This window comes from Anolis carolinensis, chromosome 4, assembly GCF_035594765.1.
Source record: "Anolis carolinensis isolate JA03-04 chromosome 4, rAnoCar3.1.pri, whole genome shotgun sequence".
Classification (NCBI taxonomy): domain Eukaryota; kingdom Metazoa; phylum Chordata; class Lepidosauria; order Squamata; family Dactyloidae; genus Anolis; species Anolis carolinensis.
Genome location: NC_085844.1, coordinates 240,861,748 through 240,882,803, shown reverse-complemented (window position 1 = coordinate 240,882,803; position 21,056 = coordinate 240,861,748). Strand labels below are relative to the sequence as shown.

Here is a 21,056-nt window from a genome sequence, read left to right as displayed (position 1 = left end):
GGAACTGGTAATGAGTCCTTTCAGACAACTTTCTCATCTACTGGTGATGGCAGGACTCCTTATCCAACTCTTCATCACATAATGTACAAACTTTCCATGTGTGGTGGATGCCACAGTTCATCCCCTTACTACTCTTTTACAGTGTAGAAGCAGTTCTTGTAAGATATGTAGAATTGCTACTCGTTGGCCATACTTTTGAAGTTAGGACTCAAGGACAATGTTATATGACAAAAGGGCCGGTGTACAATCAGGATATGTGAAAGCATAATTTCTTCCCTACTGAGTATCATTCTGTCCCGAAAACATTCCAGCAATGACCAAGAATGCTACTGCCAGTGGCAAAATCCCTGGCAAGAAAGAATTCTCAGCTAAGTTAACTGCTAACAGACCTCTTGATTCCTTGGGGCACTCCGTGAAAGGTCAGAGGGTTTCAAATTCCTCATGCAGCACAGTTATCATAGCATGTCATTATCTTTAGTGTTTAATTATTTCTGAGGAAGATGCAATGGTTGCAGCTGTTGTTCAGAACTGGAATAAATTTGCTGCAGTTTTAGGGCAGCTATTATGTCTATGAAGAAGTTATAGGAAGAGAATTACAGTTATGCACTTTCAGAAAGATGGAAAGCACCTCTTACAGTGAGCTTTGGTTTTAGGTTGAACACCAACAATTGAAAACTATTTTTTTTCAATTACACTTTTCTCTAGAGTTAACTTTGTCAAATGTTTCTGACCTTTCCAGATTTCTAAACTGAACTTATTTCCCATTTTCACAAAAATGCTACAATTCAATATATTAAATATAGTTGCACATTTAGAAACCACCAGAACACACACTATTATATATAGTTGCAGAGAAATGCCTTCTGTACAATGACAGAGAAGTCTTTTCATGAAAACAGACTAAGTTGGGGCTGGGGGGGAATCAACAGAAGAAAGTAATATAAAACCAGGTCCTATACATTTATTTATATGTATGCTTTTCACACACACTCAGCCTTCGAAAAATCCTCTGATAGGTTTGCCTTAGGGCTGCCATAAGTGGGAAATGACTTGAAGGCACACAACAACAATGTATTTCTGCTTGTATTTACTTCATTGCCTAACTTTTTTGTTAGTACTGTGAGCTTCATGGGAAAAGCCAGGGGGAGATATTGAAGAAAATAACAATTTTCAAATAGTTCACCTTTAAATCTTACTGCCAGGTCTTTCATGTGGAAGAAGCTACTTGAATGGCAGCCTGCAACAGGCTGCTTGGCACATTATTTTTTAAGTGGCCAGCTGACAGGATAGTTGAACCTCCAAAGCTTCCTTATAAGTAACTTAGGAGCCTAAACTTCCCATTTGCCTGGAATTAGTTAATGACCGTCCAGTTCTGCCAGCTGAGCTCAGATGGCACTAATCTTCCCCTGCTGAGCTGCATGCAAAAACTGCTCTAGTGTTCAAAAGAAAGAAAGTGGGATACAGCTAATTTGTAATATCCTTTAGTTTGGGTGGGTGGGTTTAGTGATTGCTGTTGTTCAAGGCTTTTGTGTGAATGTGAGGTGTTCCCACGTCTTTGGATATTGTGTGATAGGTTAGGTAGTGCCTGAATGGCACCAGATCCTGTTTGATCTTGTAAGTTAAGTAGGGTCAGCCTGGTTAAAACGTGTGTGGGAGAGTGAAAATGAATACCAGGTGCCTCAGAGGAAGAAGCTGGCAAAACCTTATCTGAGTATGCTATGAAATCCAGGGGATCACCTTAAGCTGACAGGTGACTTGGATGCATGCTGTTTTTCTGCCTCCTGAGTGTTGTTTGTTTGTCTGTATCATCCCTGTTTTGTGGCTCAAATCAGACTGTCAAATCAAAAAGACAAATTACAGGCTTGGAAAATCATGTTACATGTTAATCCACAGTGATTATTTTAATCATTTGAGAAGCTTAATACAAGTTGTCCGTAACAAAGTTTTTTATGGCATTTCTTTTTGTATTTCAAATGCCCATTACTTTCAAATACAGTAAAACTGGAAGGTGAACCATAGGTAGTATAAGGTGCAGACTCTTATTAGCACAAACCACTTTGACTCCATCTACACTGCCATATAGAAACAGATAATCTTCTTTTAACCAGATTATATGAATCTATGCTGCCATAATGGCGCTCCATGCAGTCATGCTGGCCACATGACCTTGGAGGTGTCTACAGAAAATGCCGGCTCTTCAGCTTACAAATGGAGATGAGCACCAACCCCCAGAGTCGGTCACGACTGGACTTAATGTCAGGGGAAACCTTTACCTTTATGCTGCCATATATTCAGTTCAAAGCAGGTTATCTAGGTTTTACATGGCAGTGTAGATGGGGACTTAGATTCCGATCACTGATAATTTTACAAAGCATTCCTGCCAAATTCAGCATATTTTATTTTCTTCTGATGTGGTATTTTCAGAACTATATTCTTACCAGTATACATACTACTGTATGTTATATTGGAATAGCCCCCGGTGGCGTAGTGGATTAAAGTCTTGAAGGTTGGGTTGCTGATCTGAAAGCTGCCAGGTTCAAATCCCACTTGAGGAGAGCACAGATGAGCTCCCTCTATCAGCTCCAGCTCCATGCAGGGACATGAGAGAAGCCTCCCACAAGGATGATAAAAACATCAAAATATCTGGGCGTCCCCTGGGCAACATCCTTGCAGACGGCCAATTCTCTCACACCAGAAGCAACTTGTGGTTTCTCAAGACACGAAAAAAAGCCCTTTGTTTTAACAACTTGGGGAAGGCAAGGACATTTAATCACACACATACCCACAAACACACAAATACACCATCCTTATGGTATGATTGTAGCCTGCCTAAAAAGAGGAGTGCAAAAAATTGCAAAACTTTAAATAGAGGTCATTTTAGTTTACATTTTGTACTCATTAAACTGCACTTAATACACATGTTTGGCTTAATTTACTAAGGTTGCTCACATATGTAAATTACAGCATCTATTAGAAAGATCCTTTTCCATTTATATTAAGCTTGATATTTTTGTTGCACAGGTCCTGAATATCCTTTTTTACTTTCAGTCAGATTTGAAAAACCTGGTTTGTTTATATCCTCCTTCTGGAACTGCAGGAGTGATATATAATCCAGAAAGTACTCTTCATGAAATAAAAAGGGAGAGGTTTGATTTGTGTTCCATTCCAACCAGATTCCTCCATAATTAACCTACTGTAGAAAGATAAGAACTAGTTCACCATCTCTGGAATGTGGGTGGGGTTTGTGTGTGTGTGTCTTGGGTGGAGGGGGGAGGAATGAGGCACCTAGAAAGGTATTGTGCCCTGTGTATCCATGTGGATTCCTTTTGTAACACATCTTTGCATTTAAGATGAATTTTACATGCTTTACAAACCTTCATTTGCACAAGTATTGTATGTTTTGTTTAGCAGGAAAAAAGACAAACTGCTTTAACCTTTGCAAATGTGTGATTAGTGAACTGATTTGCAATGTCTTGATTTTTTTTAGAGAAAGAATTATTGGCTTAAGAAAAATGCTACTTTATCTGTGTTTGTACAGCATTCTCAAAATGCCAAGTTTGTTCAGAAACTACATTTTAATTTGTGGATTACTGAAGAGAGCAGGTAAAAGGACAATAAAGAGTCAGGAAGATACGAAGTTGCAAAGGGTCTCTAAGATAAGTTAGAAAGTTTCAAGTTCAAATTCAACGGTTGATCTCTTAAGAAATGAACGTGCAGGGTAAACCTCTGTGTGTGTGTGTGTGTGTGTGTGTGTGTGTGTGTGTGTGTGTGTATATATATATATATATATATATATATATATATACACATACATATACAGTAGAGTCTCACTTATGCAACATAAACGGGCCGGCAGAACGTTGGATAAGCGAATATGTTGGATAATAAGGAGGGATGAAAGAAAAGCCTATTAAACATCAAATTAGGTTATATTGTACAAATTAAGCACCAAAACATCATGTTATACAACAAATTGGACAGAAAAAGTAGTTCAATATGCAGTAATGCTATGTAGTAATTACTGTATTTATGAATTTGGCACCAAAATATCACGATGTATTGAAAACGTTGACTACAAAAATGCATTGGATAATCCAGAACGTTGGATAAGCGAATGTTGGATAAGTGAGACTCTACTGTATGTGTGTGTGTGTGTGTGTGTGTGTGTGTGTGTGTGTGTGTATATATATATATATATATATATATATAAATAATAAAAGTGAAAATGTGTATGTATATGTGTGGCTGGGGTGCCCACTTCCACAGGCAAGCTCCCACTTCCACAAACAGTTTTAACCCACAGTGCTGAGGAGCCACCAAAATCCATTCCTCCAAATGACATTTCAAGTCATAGCAAGCACCATGAACATGTAGCCCAACCCCTGCCAATGTCCTCCCCAAACACCATACTGCCCACCACCACCCAAGGAATGCTTTTATTCGATGACAATTTCATCCTAGATTTTATATGTTTCCTCCATCACAGACATCCCAGTGTTTCTTACTCTCTCAATGGGTGAGGAATTTGCATGATCCTGCCCACTGCCTCTCCCTTAACCCTTTCCTACTCTTTTCAACTCTGTACAACAAACAGAGCAGAACCAATCAGCAACTAAACATACGGGGGGAGGGGGGAGTTTGAGTGATTGGCTCCATATGATGGAAGTTGTAGTTCACTCTGCATCAAGTCAGAGCACTGTGACCCCAAGTGACAATGAACCTGGAACACATTTGGCACACAGAACCCCCATGACCAAAGAAAAATACTGGAGAGGTTTGGGAGAATTCACTTTGATTTACAGCCATTGTAGGTATAGGGATTTATAGTTCACCTGCAATCAAAGAACACTCTGGGCCACAACCTTATGCATTTTGTAAAATAAAAAATGGCTTCTTCTAATTACCCAGGCAACACTGGGTACCCAAGCTAGTATCTCCATAAATAGGAGGATGAGAAGAGTTTAGATTTTTCTGGAGAGGCATACAGACATGAAGGAAATGCAAGAATTATGAAGTTATTACATCCAACTCTCCACATTAGTTGGGGTTAGGGGTGCAAAGGAAAACTTTTGGTAAAAAAACTGACCAGAGAAGGAATGATTAGATGTCAGTTGAATCCAATTTCCGACTTTACAGTTAGAATCAAGCAAGCTGATTCATTCTGCGTGTACCATTATATTATTTTCCCTGCCCCCAAATGAGAAAATGTTTGACCAAATCTCCAGGGATATAGAGGACAGCATTTATTTGAATGAAAATATGAGCTAAATAAAGTTTCTAGGGAGGAAAAAGTTGCTGCTTTCTCTCCTTTTTAAACTGTATTAGTGGCTGGACAGAAAAACAGCAGTAGACTAAATTTGGCATGTCAGGGCCCATGATTCTTGCCAGTTCTCTCTATTTTTAGAGTCCTTGCAAAAAGTCTTTATAACCCTGTGAATTTTCTCAGCATAAGCTCACTCGATAACAGGCATCCTGGCTCCTTTTCCCGAAAGGGCCTTCTGCAGAATATGAAAGAATCAGAGTTCATTTCATGTAATACAAGGCTTTCTTTCCATTCTTTACTTGTTACCATCTAATGCAGCAGAATGTCCATCAGGTTGTTGTTGATGATGATTATTATTTCTTTGCTCTCAGGCTTAATCTAATTAATTCATGATATAAAAAGAAAAAAGAGGGTGAATAATAAAAGTACTTGACATTTTTGTCACCAATGTGGATAGTGAGAAAATGACCCATGTCTATAGATGGGAAGAAATTTTTTTGAAGAAGTGGGATGCCAAAGAAGAGGACTTGCATACAATTCCTACTGAGCCTAGATACGGGTTTATTTAATCCAGTATCATCCACTCAGATCGACAGTAAGTTCGCATGGGGTCGCAGGCATACCTTCTACACATCATCTGCCAATAAACAATCTTTGTGTGCTCCACAGCTGTGCTTCTTGTCAAAATTTCCAAATGACAATAGAGACTCCTACACCAAATGCTGTGTACGTGGAGGTGATAAATTTCAGCCTGCTATGGTGGTATGAGACACCCCTGTTCTTAGACCACAGTACATTTGTGCCTGTTCAAAGAAAACAAAAGTGTTCTGTATTTCACATTTTATTGTAAACAGTATTCGTAAATATGACAACTGAAGTACACACATTGCACTTTATGTCCTCATAATAAATTGTGAACTGAAAAGAATTTGAATATTGTGTACACAGTCTGCAATCCACAGTCTGCAGTCTATCAGAGCAAGACATTCAGCACTGTGAAACCCACTTTGTGGAATACTTTTACCTCTAAAATTCAACAAAATATCTATATGTAGATTAATATGGTGGCCTACTTACTTATGCAAGACTTCCCTGTATAGTCCTGTTGTTGTAGGTCTTCAAGTCATTTATGACTTGTGGTAACCTATCATGGGGTTTTCTCTTTGGCAAGATTGGTTGAGAATGCCATTCTCTGAGGCTTCTTCTACGCAGCTGTATAAAATCCAGATTATCTGCTTTGAACTGGATTATCTGGCAGTGTAGACTCAGATAATGCAGTTCAAAGCAGATAATGTGGATTGTCTGCCTTGATATATGGCAATGTAGAAGGGCCCGGAGTCATGCCCAAGGTCACCCAATGGGTTTCCAAAACTGGAGCCCATTTCAAAAACTCATTTATAAACATCTGTAAATAAACAAATTTCTCCATACGTCTGAGGGAATGTCCCCTTTTGCCTTCTAAATTTCCAGAAAGGTTACACTGTTTCTTGAGAGAACTAGAGCTAAGATAAACTTCTAACTCCTTCCCATGGGAGAGCTAGTTGCCCATTTTTTTACTCATGCAAGCCTTTGGTCAAAAATGTGTTGTGACAAAAAAGAATGCAATAAGGGTTTTTTAAAACTATATTTTGTTTAATGCTTTTGAATTTTTGTACTACTGTACTTAATGTTTTAAACATATCATGTTTTAACTTCTATAACATGTACTAAATATAAAAAATAAATAAAAATTATCTTCCTTAACATACATGCTTTAGCCATACATTTTTTTTTCTGCCTCAACACAGCAAGGTGATGAAAACCTGATAAATGGTTTCCTCTTCTTTTGTTGGTCACAGTCACAATCCTTTGTAACTACTGGAGCTATAGATGTTGACATATGGTTGATGAATTGGCTGGTTGTAAAACTTAAGTAGAAATAGGATTTATAAAAAGATACTTTTTGTAGTAAACATATAGCAGTTATGTTTTATGAATAACCGCAACAATGTGTATTGGATTTTATATTCCAGACTATTCTTACAATGCCAATTAGAATCACCACTGAAACTTTTAAATAATATTAGAAAAGCAGAAATTCACCAAGTGGTTGACCTTTTTTTCTAAACATACTTTATGGCACACTGATGTACTAAGGGATGATTAAAGTATTTTCAGAGATAACTGATTTGTATTAAATGTTCTTAAATGCCTTGCCATGCAATTGTCACTAGAGTAGGGCCCGAATCCTGTTTCATCTGTTTCTCACGGGGTTTCGTACCGTTTTGTCCATTCAGATTGCACGGAATGGTTCAATCCCATGGGACCAAAAGAATCAGTGAAACAAAAGCCAGAGGGGAATGGTAGCCATTTTGTTAGCTGATTTTCAGCGCTTGGCTGTAGGCCCTGGCTTGCAGGGCCTTCAGCCAAGGACCAGGCACTCGATGCTCGTAGGCCCTACATTGGCCTATGGTCAAGCACCGAACGCTCAATTGTAGGCCCTGTAAACCAGGCCTATGAGCCACCGAGTGCTCAATGTCTCGTAGGTCCAGCTTACAGGGCCTACAACCGAGCGCCGGGCACTTAATGCTTGTAGGCCCTGCGAGCCGAGCCTACGAGCATTGAGCTCTTAATGGCTCGTAGGCCCGGCTTGCAGGGCCTGGCACTTTGCCACTCAAGGCCTGAATTGTTTATTTTTTTCGGACTTTGGACAGAAAAGCCCATGTATAAAGGCACCCGTTTCTGTAAGCAATGGACAGAAATAGAAACGGGGCCATATGAATGGAACAAACAGAAACGGTAAGTAATTCCATACAAATGCATAAGCCTAGTTGTCACCAAAGAACAGTTTGTCACCCTGTACAAATTCCCCAGTCTCACAGAGTGCCAAGTTGCATGTAATTTTTCTTTAGTATGTAGACTAATGAATTTTGTGGGAACTCAGAAAGGCTATAGTGAATCTCACCACAACAGAAGCCATGCAGAGTTTTGCACAGATATTAAATAATTCCCCAAAGAACAGAACCATTCCATCAAAGGATTTCTAAAGCAAGAGGATGCATAACTTAGTTGGTTGGTATTTGGTTGTGATTTTATTACAGAAACACAGATGTCAACACACGCAAACCGAGTCTGAAGGAAAAACATCTGACCATGAAATTTGGTTCTGGTGGTTCAGCTTAAATAGAGATGTGAGAGTACTTAGTAATGTTTTCTTACCAATGTGTCCATAAGAGCATTGCTTTGTGGTAGTCCAATGAATGAAAGACAAATTACAGTGTGCTGCAAAATCAAGACATTAAAGATTGCTAAGTCCTAAAATGATGTAATCATTGTATGTAGCCATTAACTATGAGCTCGTTTGCTAATCCAAAACACTTTGAACAAACTTAACATGCCTAACTCTGCAAAGATTCACCCATTAGAGAAGGTGAAACACACTTGAGATTGGAGGAACACTTCCAGTCTCTTGAGCAAATCTTATCTTTACAGTAATCACAGCCAAGCTTCTTTGCACATTTGTCCCAGGAGCAATAAGAATTGTGATGACTTATGGGCCATGTAGTCCCGTTCCTAGTACTGTTGTGACAGATGAAGAGGAAAACTTGGGTTTCCCACCGTTTCTGCCAGATTTGGAGCCCTTGCAGCTGCAGGATGTTTGCCCACAAGAAGTCAGACAAACAAGCCTTGAGGAGAAATCTCCCCCATTTTCTCGCCGCCTTTATTATAATCAAGATAGACACGCGCGGGAGGTGACTCGCCGAAGCGCCCGGATAGCTGCCAGACAATTAGATGATTAAGTCTGTTTCCCGTGGGAAAGTTTAAGGAGTCCTGCATCTGGACAGTTTAGGTTTCGGTTTTTGTTCCCCAGAGAAAGTCTGCTTTGGCGGGAAAACAAGATCCTATATAGATGCTTGGCCACAAAGGATTCCTTGCGGAGTCAATTCGTCAGCTTCGGGAGTAGATTGTGTGTGGACTACGCTACTCCAGTTTCCAGGACCTTGTTCTCGTTCCAGCCCTGCCTTGTTCCCCGGACCTCGCCACGGATTTCGCCACGGACCCTGTTCTTGCTCCTCGCTTCTTGTTGCCTTGAATCAAGCCTTGTTTGCCAAGAATCTAGTTTGCTTCCTAGCCTTGCATTAAGCTCCATGGACTAAAGGACCTTGTCATCTCCCCTCACTTTGCTTGGCAAAGTGAGTGTTTCGGTTATTGGATTACAACTTTGGACCTTAATATTTCATATTGGACATTGTTTTCTTGGACTAATTTTGACCTTTCCTGAAAGGTCTACTTCTGAACTATTTTCTACACTTGCTTTTATTAACTTTATATATTTCCTCAATAAAGATATTAGATAGATTCTGGCCTCTGTGTACGGTTATTGGTGCTCTGCAGCCTGGGTCCTGACAGTTTGACTCCGCCACCTTAAGCACCAATTAACCTAGGCCAGAATGTCTACCGGAACCGGGGCGGGAGACCAACCACTCAGCTACACCATCGCCAAGGATGAAGTGGACAGAATCCGAGATATGCTCCATACGCAGGAGGGAGAAATACGGGGTTTGAAGGAACGCGGAACCTGTCTCCCTGCCCTGGCGTTGCCAACAAAGTTTTCTGGAGAAGCTTTCAAGGTTCATGTTTTCCGTCGTCAATGCCAGGCATACCTAGAAGCCCGTCAGGCCGAGTTTCCCCAAGAAGACATCAAGGTGACGTGGATTTACAGTCTCCTAGACGGCCCAGCGGCCAATTGGGCCACGGCGCTGTTCGATGAAGCCTCCCCACACCTAAGTTCCGCGCAAAACTTCCTGAATCACCTTAAGGCGACTTGGGGGATCGAGGACAATTTAGAGGCGGCCGGCCACAAACTCCGGCGCCTTTCTCAAGGGGACAGGCCCTTGTCCCAGTACATAGCCGAGTTCTGGGTGCTGGCTCAAAACACCGGTTGGAATGACATAGCCCTCAGAGGACAGTTTCGGGAGGGTCTCAACATCGAGATGCTGGAAGAAATCTCCAAGGTGGATCCTCCAAACTCTCTTGAAAGACTTATTGACCAATGTTTACGAGCCGAAGTCATGCTTGCCAACAGAAAACAATGGCTCCGAGGCCAGAGTGGGAGAGCTGGAGCAAAACCTCCCGCTCCCGCCGGCATCCAGCCACGTCCAGTGTGGAGACCCCCGCCACCAGCCCCATACCCCAGAGAAAGCGGGGAGGTGCCGATGCAATTGGGCAATGTGCGTCCCAGATTAGACGTTGCCGAGAAGGCCCGCCGCCAACGTTTAAACCTCTGTTGGTACTGCGGAGATGGGGGCCACTTTGCCAGAGAGTGTCCAGCCAAAAGAAAGCCCGCCGCTCGTTTGGCGGCGGCGTCCTCCGTGGAGACGGAGACGGCCGAGGCGGCTGGCGCAAAGCCGGCGGGGGAAGCCAGCGACCGGGCGTAGAGAGGCTCGCCAACCCGGTCAGAAACCCCACTCAAGAGCCGCCAACCGGGGTCCTATTTCTCCTAGTGGTCACCTTGTGGTCAGCGAAAAAAGGACCCGTCATGATCCATGCCATGATAGACTCAGGAGCAACAAACAATTTCATCGATAGAGAGTATGCCGACTCTCTGGGATTACAATATCACGATTTCAAGAACGCCCGGGTGGTGCAAGCCATAGATGGCCGCCCCCTAAAGACAGGTCCAGTAAGCCAATGGCCTGAACCCACCAGAATGTGGATAAGGGAACATATGGAAGAGATTTCCTTCTTTGTTACCGAGGTTCCTCACTTCCCTGTGATTTTGGGGATCCCATGGCTGACACTCCACGACCCTAGCATCTCATGGACCAACAGAGAACTGCAGTTTGCTTCTAAATATTGCCAAAACCATTGTCTTGTAGCCAAGGTCTGTCACGCCACAGACGCTGAATCCATCATCACCTTGCCCAAGAAATACTCAGACTTTTGGGATGTTTTCAATGAAAAAGAAGCCGAGAGACTACCCCCGCATAGGCCTTATGATTGTGCCATTGACTTGGTGGAGGGGGCCCCTATCCCGCGAGGACATCTCTACTCCTTGACTGAACCAGAGCAAGAAGCTCTCAGGGAGTTCATAGAGTCAAATCTTCGCAAGGGATTCATCAGAGCCTCTCAATCTCCAGCCGCTTCCCCAGTGATGTTTGTGAAAAAGAAGTCAGGGGACCTACGCTTGGTGGTGGACTATAGAGCATTGAATAATATCACGAAGCGGAACCGCTATCCCCTGCCTTTAATCTCGGACCTATTAGACCGGCTTCGAGGGGCCAAGGTTTACACCAAGCTGGATCTTCGGGGGGCTTACAATCTAGTTCGCATCAGGGAGGGGGACGAGTGGAAAACCGCCTTCCAGACCAAATTCGGATTATTCGAGTCCCTAGTCATGAATTATGGTTTATGTGGAGCTCCCGCAACGTTCCAGCACTTTGTCAACGATATCTTTCAGGACTATCTAGATCGGTTCCTGATCATCTACTTGGACGATTTTTTGGTGTTTTCTAGATCACAATCAGAACATGAGAAGCACGTCAGAATGGTGTTACAACGTTTGCGGGATCATGGACTATATGCCAAGTTGGAAAAATGCGCCTTTGATCTTGAAGAGGTTGATTTCCTGGGATACCGTGTCTCGCCACAAGGACTCTCCATGGACCCGGCAAAGGTTTCAGCAGTATTGGAATGGTGGGCGCCAACCAACAAGAAAGAGGTGCAACGTTTCTTGGGGTTCGCGAACTACTACCGCAAGTTCATTCCAGACTTTGCCCGCTGGTCTGATCCAATCACCAGCTGCATCCGTGGGAAACAGCCTTTCAGCTGGACAGAACAAGCAGAGAAAGGATTCCAGCAACTAAAGAAATTATTCACGTCCCAGCCAATCCTTCAGCACCCAGATCCTGAAACCCCTTTTGTCGTGCAGGCGGACGCCTCAGATGTGGCGATTGGGGCTGTACTCCTACAACCAGTGGGAGATCATCTTCACCCTTGTGCCTTCTACTCCCGTCAACTGACCGCTCCAGAGAGAAATTACACTATTTGGGAAAAGGAACTTTTGGCCATAAAGGCAGCCTTTGAAACTTGGAGACATTGGTTAGAAGGGGCCAAATTTCCCATTGAGGTCCATACTGACCATCGTAATTTAGAGCATCTAAGAACTGCCCGCAAGTTAAATCAGAGGCAGCAGCGCTGGGCTTTATTCTTTGAGCGTTTTGACTTCCAGATCCATTATGTAACCCCAGCTCAGACCAAGCAAGCAGATGCTCTATCACGGAAACCAGAGTATGCTGCAGGGCGCAGAGAGACTTTTGAATCCCAATTGCTGCAGCCCGGGAACTTTGCCATGCTCACAGTGGGAAACACCAAATCCACTCCAATTGAACCAACTCCCTCTACTCCAGGACCCCTTTGTGCTCAAGAAATTAGAGCCAGTCAACAAGCAGACGCCTGGGCTCAAGATCAAATTCGCCAAGGACTACGTTTCCCTTTCTCTCTTAAGGATGGACTATTATGCTACAGAAATCATGTCTACATCCCTCCAGGACCAGGCAGAGAAAAGGCACTTCGTCTGTGTCATGACAGCAAGCCAGCAGGACATTTTGGACTATTTAAAACCATTCATTTGATCCTACGAGATTTTTGGTGGCCCAAAATCCGCAAGGATGTGGAAAAATATGTCAATACCTGCCCGGTATGCCAGCGTTCCAAGACAAGAAGGGAGAAGCCCTCAGGGCTACTGCATCCCCTTCCTACTCCATCTCGTCCATGGGAGATAATTTCTGCGGATTTTATCACTGATCTACCACCTTCCCTTGGATTCACCACGATCCTAGTGGTGGTGGACCTTTTTACCAAATTGGCCCATTTCATTCCCTGCGATGGTCTCCCCACGGCCAAAGAGACTGCAGATTTATTCCTTCAGCATGTTTTCAGACTACATGGATTGCCCAAGAGTTTAGTCACAGACCGTGGATCTCAATTCACCTCTCGTTTCTGGAAAGCACTTCAAAAACTATTGGGCATAGACTCTCGTTTATCTTCAGCTCACCATCCTCAAACGGATGGGCAAACTGAGCGCACCAATGCCACTTTGGAACAATACCTTCGTTGTTATGTAAACTATCAGCAGGACAATTGGGCTTCCCTGTTATCTCTGTCAGAGTTTGCCTACAACAATGGTGTCCAGGCTTCAACTAAGGAAACCCCGTTCTTTGCAAACTACGGCTTCCATCCACGTTTCTTTCCTCCTGTCTTTGAAACCTCAGAAGTCCCCGCAGCGGAGGACTGGCTACAAGAACTCACAGCGGTGCAACAACTATTGCTCCAGCAACTGGACCAAGCCAAGGAGGACTACAAACGCCACGCTGACAGTCATCGCCAGCCGGGCCCCGAGATCAAGGTAGGAGATCGGGTTCTTTTGTCCACTCGCTTTTTGCCCTCCCACCGTCCCTGCCGGGAGCTAGATGCCCGTTTCATTGGTCCTTATCCAGTGGTGGCGCAACTTAACCCCGTGACTTTCAAACTTCAACTTCCGCGCTCTATGCGCATTCATCCAGTGTTTCATCGCTCCCTGCTCCTCCCGGCGGATGGTGTGCGCCCCGATGCAGACCGGCCGGCCCCCACTCCTGTTTTGGTGGACGGGGAGGAGGAATTCGAGGTTCAGGACATTTTGGATTCTCGCTTCCACCGCCGCCGCCTTCAGTATCTCATTGACTGGGTGGGTTTTGGCCCCAAAGAACGCTCTTGGGAAGACGCTTCCACAGTCCATGCCCCCAATTTAGCCCGCCGCTTCCATCAGGCCTACCCCGCCAAGCCGCGGCCCCGCACCTCGGGAAGAGAGCCCATTTCTGAGGGGGGCCTTGAGGAGGGGGATAGTGTGATGACTTATGGGCCATGTAGTCCCGTTCCTAGTACTGTTGTGACAGATGAAGAGGAAAACTTGGGTTTCCCACCGTTTCTGCCAGATTTGGAGCCCTTGCAGCTGCAGGATGTTTGCCCACAAGAAGTCAGACAAACAAGCCTTGAGGAGAAATCTCCCCCATTTTCTCGCCGCCTTTATTATAATCAAGATAGACACGCGGGGAGGCGACTCGCCGAAGCGCCCGGATAGCTGCCAGACAATTAGATGATTAAGTCTGTTTCCCTTGGGAAAGTTTAAGGAGTCCTGCATCTGGACAGTTTAGGTTTCGGTTCTTGTTCCCCAGAGAAAGTCTGCTTTGGCGGGAAAACAAGATCCTATATAGATGCTTGGCCACAAAGGATTCCTTGCGGAGTCAATTCGTCAGCTTCGGGAGTAGATTGTGTGTGGACTACGCTACTCCAGTTTCCAGGACCTTGTTCTCGTTCCAGCCCTGCCTTGTTCCCCGGACCTCGCCACGGATTTCGCCACGGACCCTGTTCTTGCTCCTCGCTTCTTGTTGCCTTGAATCAAGCCTTGTTTGCCAAGAATCTAGTTTGCTTCCTAGCCTTGCATTAAGCTCCATGGACTAAAGGACCTTGTCATCTCCCCTCACTTTGCTTGGCAAAGTGAGTGTTTCGGTTATTGGATTACAACTTTGGACCTTAATATTTCATATTGGACATTGTTTTCTTGGACTAATTTTGACCTTTCCTGAAAGGTCTACTTCTGAACTATTTTCTACACTTGCTTTTATTAACTTTATATATTTCCTCAATAAAGATATTAGATAGATTCTGGCCTCTGTGTATGGTTATTGGTGCTCTGCAGCCTGGGTCCTGACAAGAATGTAAATTAAAAATAGAATCTAAGGATTGCTCTTGATTTGAGGTCAAGATCTCAAGAACTGTACAGCATGTAGAGTTATTTTATTTTTGCCAAACAAGTCACGTATAACTTAGATCTCTCCCTTAAATGCTTGAAAACTCACCCACTTGGAAGCACTAAATTTCCTGTGCATGTTGATCTTTACATTTTCTTACAGATAAAATAATTTTTGCAACCAAATATCACTTTTTGACAGGATGATAAAGTGGGGTTTTTTGGAAAGAGCCTGTGCCAGCTAGTAAAGGGAAATTCTCTTGCTGAATTTATTTTTTCCCCCGAGTGCTGACATTTTTAAGCTGTACATTCATTTCAGTTTTGGCAAGGACATGGTCGCATAAATCACTATTTGAACTAATTGGGAGCAGCTCAAAGCTGAATGTTTAGGAGGTCTTATCAGAAGCTACTTGTTACTCTCCTATGGAAGTGGATGGCTGTGTATTTTATAGATTCGACTGTTTCCACTTCATGTGATTGGCTTGATGTAGGATTAACCTTGCTAAAGAGGTTTGTTTTAAGGATACTTGTACCCAGATTTTCATCAGGAATGTCCTAAAGGAAAACAGCTGTTAAATTCACATAAGAGACTAACAAGCAGTGGAAACATTTCCTAGACATTTTCGGGGTTCTAGAAAATGTAAAAATGCTGGTTCTTTTTTCTTTGTTTGGTAGCATTGTTTCCTAGAATTGGACATTAGCTGTGCAAGGAATTGCTCCCTAAAGCAACAAGTGATGTTGTGGTCCCAGGTTGTGAGATTCTGACTTGTTTCCTCATTTCAATAAAGTTAGTTTCACATAATGAGATTTCTACACAAAATCTTTTCAATGGAATGAATATCCTTTCTTCATTTTCTTTTTTGGATGATTCATACAATTTGGTAGTTAACGCGTTATGTCCTATTGGTACCTAAATAGTCCTACGTTTTTACTGACCAAATCTGTGGCATCCTTGTGCAAACACTAGGCCGTTAAATGGTTTATTAAGAGCCTCCAAAATGCCTTGATACTTATTTCTATGATGAAAGCTCTAATTGTTTATTATTACTTTATTTTCTTTGGCTTCATCTTCTTTAAAATGGCAAAATATCTAAATGTGCTGAAATAGTTATTAGAGTTGGGCTCAAATCCTGTTTCATCAGTTTTTTCATGGGTTTGTACCGTTCTGTCCATTCAAATCGCATGGAATGCTCCAACATCCTCTGGAACAAAAGGAACAGTGAAATTGAAGAAAAAAAAGGGGGGGGGGAATGGTAGCTGTTTGGTTGGCTGATTTTTGGCGCTTGGCAGTAGGCCCTGGCTGGCAGGGTCTACAGCCAAGTGCTGGGCTCTTGATGCTCGTAGCCCAACTTGCAGGGCCTACAGAAGCGTTCAATGCTCATAGGTCCAGCAGGCAGAGCCTACAGCCTAGCACCAGGCCCGATTGGATGTAGGCCCTGGTAGGTCCTGGTGCTTTGCCAGCCAAGGCCCAAAAAATCTTTGGGTTTTTTGGACCTTGGATGGAAAAGCTAATTTGTATAGGCGCCCATTTCCATAAATGGCGGACGGAAACAGAAATGGGGCAATACAAATGGGACAAACAGAAACGCGTAGCGATTCTATACAAATGCATGAGACTAATAACTATACGTCTTTAGCTTTGTATGCCAGCTCACACACTCTTCTTCCCTGCTTCTTCCCCAGAGAAGTAATGAAAACGTTTGTTATTTATTAAATTTAATGTGTTGTTTGGACTTTAATCTGTAATTTGTGACAACTTTATTTAGTTTAAGAAGCTAGTTTGTTTTCATTGGGGCTAGAAGTTGAGTTATTTTCGCTAGTCATAGTTAAGATTAACCATGGTTTCTTTGGATTTGGACAATGCAGCAATTCAAAAATGGAGCTAAAAGCTCCCAAACTCCTTCCCTATAGGGAAGTTATTTTCATTCATTTAATATCACATTATTCTTTAATGTTGAGCCCAAACTAGCCCTGTATTTTTTAAATAAAAGAAGAGAAAAAAATGAAAGGAAAAGGAAATTGTTAATGAACTCTCCTCTTCCTTTTCCTTTGCAAGAAGAGAGCCTGATTCTGGGACAATTTTGGTAGAATATTTAAGAAGCAAACCACAAGCTATTTCCCATTAATCCTGTAGCCAACATCAACAGGAAAAAACAAAGAGAAGCTGAACCAATGAACAGAAGTTTTTAAATTAGATTATGAAGAAAACTTTGCTGAACTCACATTGCTTGTGAATAGTCATAGAAGAATATTTGCCACAGGGCAGGGTATATACCTGGAGAATATAGTAGTGTATAAACTGCAGTGTTGGAATCTTCCCTTAATCAAATCTACAACCATATCAGAAACATAAAAATGGAAGGGGAAAGAAAAGAAGGGGGTCATCTGTATAACCTGCTTTTCATTCTTTATTGGTACAGGAACAAAAATCACAATAAGTGACTTCATACTCTGTGTCCCTTGTACATTCATTCTTACAAATGGAGAGCCTTTTTGTATATGTATGTTGTTCTTTTTAACTCTGGCTACATTAATCTTCCTTTCTCTTTCACTTACAGCTGTTCCATGTTGCCTATGTTTGGATCAAGTTTGCCAATTCCCCACGTCCAGACTTGTGGGTACTTGAACGGTCCACAGATTTTGGACTTTCCTATGAGCCTTGGCAATACTTTGCTTGTAAGTATGAGAGAAAAGTACAATGAATGTGACCATGGAGAGTTCATATACTGTGCCCAGCACACACAATGTTTCTAAGTGTGCGTCCTTATGAAAGTTTGTAAATCTCTATCATTTTTATTTTCCGCTTTACTATTCATAGTGGCTGGCCACTTAAAAACCTAATCCGAATATACCACTAGTATTAGCCACAGGGATTTCTGTTATGTTCATTATTAAAGGGATCTTATAACATCTCAGATATTAACTGAGAGAAAGATGTTAATAGCATATGTTTTCATAGACTTAAAGTGAATCTACATTGGCTAGTAAATCCATGGCCAATCCAGAACAAAAAATGCTCTCGACTGGCCCTAGTAATTGATATACATACCGTGCCAAACCCACTGCTTTGGTGGGTTCGTGTCCAAAATATTTCTGCTCCCAAGTATTTCAGATAAGGGGTATTCAACCTGTAGTGGGATAGTTGGGTGCTAAGTGAAAAATGCTTTTCATGCTGATCACTATCACTTCCCAAAAGGCAGGTAATGATGGATGATGTTGTAAGATGTGACCTTCAGTTGCACTGGAAATTGTAAGGAAGGTTTTTTTTCCTTATCTTTTTATTTATTTTTTTACTGGAGAGGACTGCAGAGACAATATTTTAAAACATCTGCAGTGTAGAACTTTCCTTAGATGAATAAGAATAAGTTTTTTTGCAGAAAGGAACAGGGTATGTATTCCTCTTTATGGGCTTGTCAGGGGAGCAGGACTGTTCATTATGGTCTGAAAATGCAGAAAAGTCAAAATGTTCCTCAGCCTGTTTCTAAACTTGTGTTTCTGATAACTGGGAGTGAGTCAGAGAGGAAAATAGTTGTCATTGCTCACTTATTTATCTAAATTGGTGTGTTCTGGATGTGAAGAGTTTGATATATTTGCTTAAGGAAGTTACTTTACTTGTTTCTTCTGATATATTAAGTGCCCAGGTATTCAATTTGCCCTGCTGTAGTGCAGCAGTTAAAGATTAGATCCATCTGCTGGATGTTTTCTGTGTAATTTACTGTGGTCTATCAAATGTCTTTCTGCTGGGTCCTGTTGTCATCTTCAGCATTTCCTTGCCTCATTCCTCAATCTAAGCATTTATTGGATGGTCAACACGAACAAAGTACACTATACAAAAGGAGTGGGAACTAGAAAGGTCAATTCCATTGGAAAATGATCAGAATTTCTTTGTTTCTTTATTGAATTTATATCCCAGCTTTCTCCTGGAATGGGATCAAAAGCAGCTTTGTTCCTATGAACCTTTTCCCAACGCCCATTGTATTATAAGACATTAAGATCCCTTATTCACAGGGGATAGTTTTCTAACTAGGTAAATGTAAAGGTTTTCCCCTGACGTTAAGTCCAGTCATGTCTGACTCTGGGGGTTGGTGCTCATCTCCATTTCTAAGCCGAAGAGCCGGTGTTACCCGTAGACACCTTCAAGGTCATGTGGCCGGCATGACTGCATGGAATGCCATTACCTTCCCACTGGAGTGGTACCTATTGATCTACTCACATTTGCATGTTTTCGAACTTCTAGGTTGGCAGAAGCTGGAGCTAACAGCGGGCACTCACTCCGCTCTCCAGTTTTGAACCTGGGACCTTTCGGTCTGCAAGTTCAGCAGCTCAGTGCTTTAACACACTTCGCCACCAGAGGCTTTTCTGTCAGCTCACCACAGCCGCTCCTGAATGAACACACGAGACTCTTTGTGGTATCACCAGGAACTTTTACTGTAGGAAACATGAACATCAGAAAAGCCAAGAATGGGAGGCTCCGGCCAACCCTCCTTTATATACCCTCCCCCTCATTTGAACAGTCTCTTCCCGCTCAGTAAAACCCCGCGCAAATTCCCCGCCAAGTCCATCAGCCGTTTCTCCTCCGAGCCCTGGGACGCAGGTGTCTTATCAATGTCAGTGACCCGAAACTCAGAGCCACATCCAGGCTCTAGTAGCAGGGTTCTGACATGGCGTCCTCCTCCCCTTCGTCCTGGAAGGAAAAGATTAAACACAACTATTGTTCTCCGCTGTCCAGAGTTCCTTTATACTTTTTTAACAGGCTGCAATGGAATACCGGGTGTACCTTTCCTAGGTCCTTTGGTAGCCTCAGCTCATAGGTCACTTCGTTTATTCTTTTTGCTACCCTGAATGGCCCTATATAGCGTGGAGCCAATTTCTTGGATGGGAACCCCAATTTCAGGTTTTTTGTGCTCAGCCAAACCAGATCTCCTTCGCCCAATTTGTCCCCCTCTCGGCGCCTACGATCCGCAAAGAGCTTGTACTTCTTTTGTGTTTCCCGCAATGCCTCTACCACGGTTTGCCACCCTTGCTTGATTTTGGCCGGCCATTCCTCGTCGGTCTGGCCCTCCCCTTCCTTCCACTCGGGTAGCCTGGGGAAAGGTGCCACCTCCTGTCCGTATACTATTTCGAATGGGGCACGACCTGTGGCCGAATGTACGGCCCCGTTAAAAGCCATCTCAGCAAACGGAAGAAGGTCCGCCCAATCATCCTGTCTATAATTGGTGTACATCCTTAAGAATTGGCACAGTGTCTGTTGGGTACGTTCGACCCCCCCGTTGGTCGCGGGATGAAAGGCCGAGCTCAGGTTCCTTTCTGCTCCTAACAGCTGTAAGAATTTTCCCCAAAATTTTGCAGTAAATTGGACTCCCCGGTCACTAATTATCTTGTCGGGACACCCATGTAGGCGATATACATGCTTCACATACAAATCAGCAAGTTTTTCAGCTGAAGGAAGTTTTGGCAGAGCCACAAAGTGTGCCTGTTTTGAGAATAGGTCCAATATTGTCCAAATGTATCTGTGGCCTCTGCTGGGGGGTAGTTCGCCTACAAAATCCATGGCTACGCATTCCCATGGCCTCATGGGCTCCACCACCTTCTGCAATAGCCCCTGGGGCTTCCCCGGTGGTGTTTTTCCCTCTGCACATAATTCACACTGCGTGACGTACCCCCTGGCGTCTTTCCTCATTCCGGGCCACCAGCATTGTTTGGCCAACAGTTTAATAGTCCTGGTGGGGCCTAGATGACCCGCACCCTTGTTATCATGGTACTTCCTTAACATTTCTCGTCTTAAACATTCAGGAATATACAATTTCTTATTTACAAACACCAAATCCCCACACAATTCTCCCTTTTCTTTGTTTGTTTGTAACCATTTGTCCATTCCATACGCTCGCTTCAACTCTTCCTCCCATATTTCTCCTCCCCCCGTGGAAATGGCAGTACGTTTGTTTTCTTTGGCCGCTTGTGCTCGAGTTAGTACTGCCAGGCCCCATTGCTTATCAAGAAAAACACTCCCTTCAGATTCCTGAATTC

General features: G+C 43.0%; 1 protein-coding gene across 3 annotated transcripts in view; it reads left to right on the top strand.

Moving 5' to 3' along the window:
• Nucleotides 1–21,056, top strand: part of lama5 (laminin subunit alpha 5) — a 228,071-nt gene that overhangs the window by 80,887 nt on the left and 126,128 nt on the right. For all 3 annotated transcript variants that reach the window (XM_062979024.1, XM_062979023.1, XM_062979022.1), the window contains exon 3: nucleotides 17,588–17,705. In XM_062979024.1, the coding sequence (XP_062835094.1) occupies nucleotides 17,588–17,705 (118 nt within the window). The remainder of the gene's footprint in view (nucleotides 1–17,587; nucleotides 17,706–21,056) is intronic.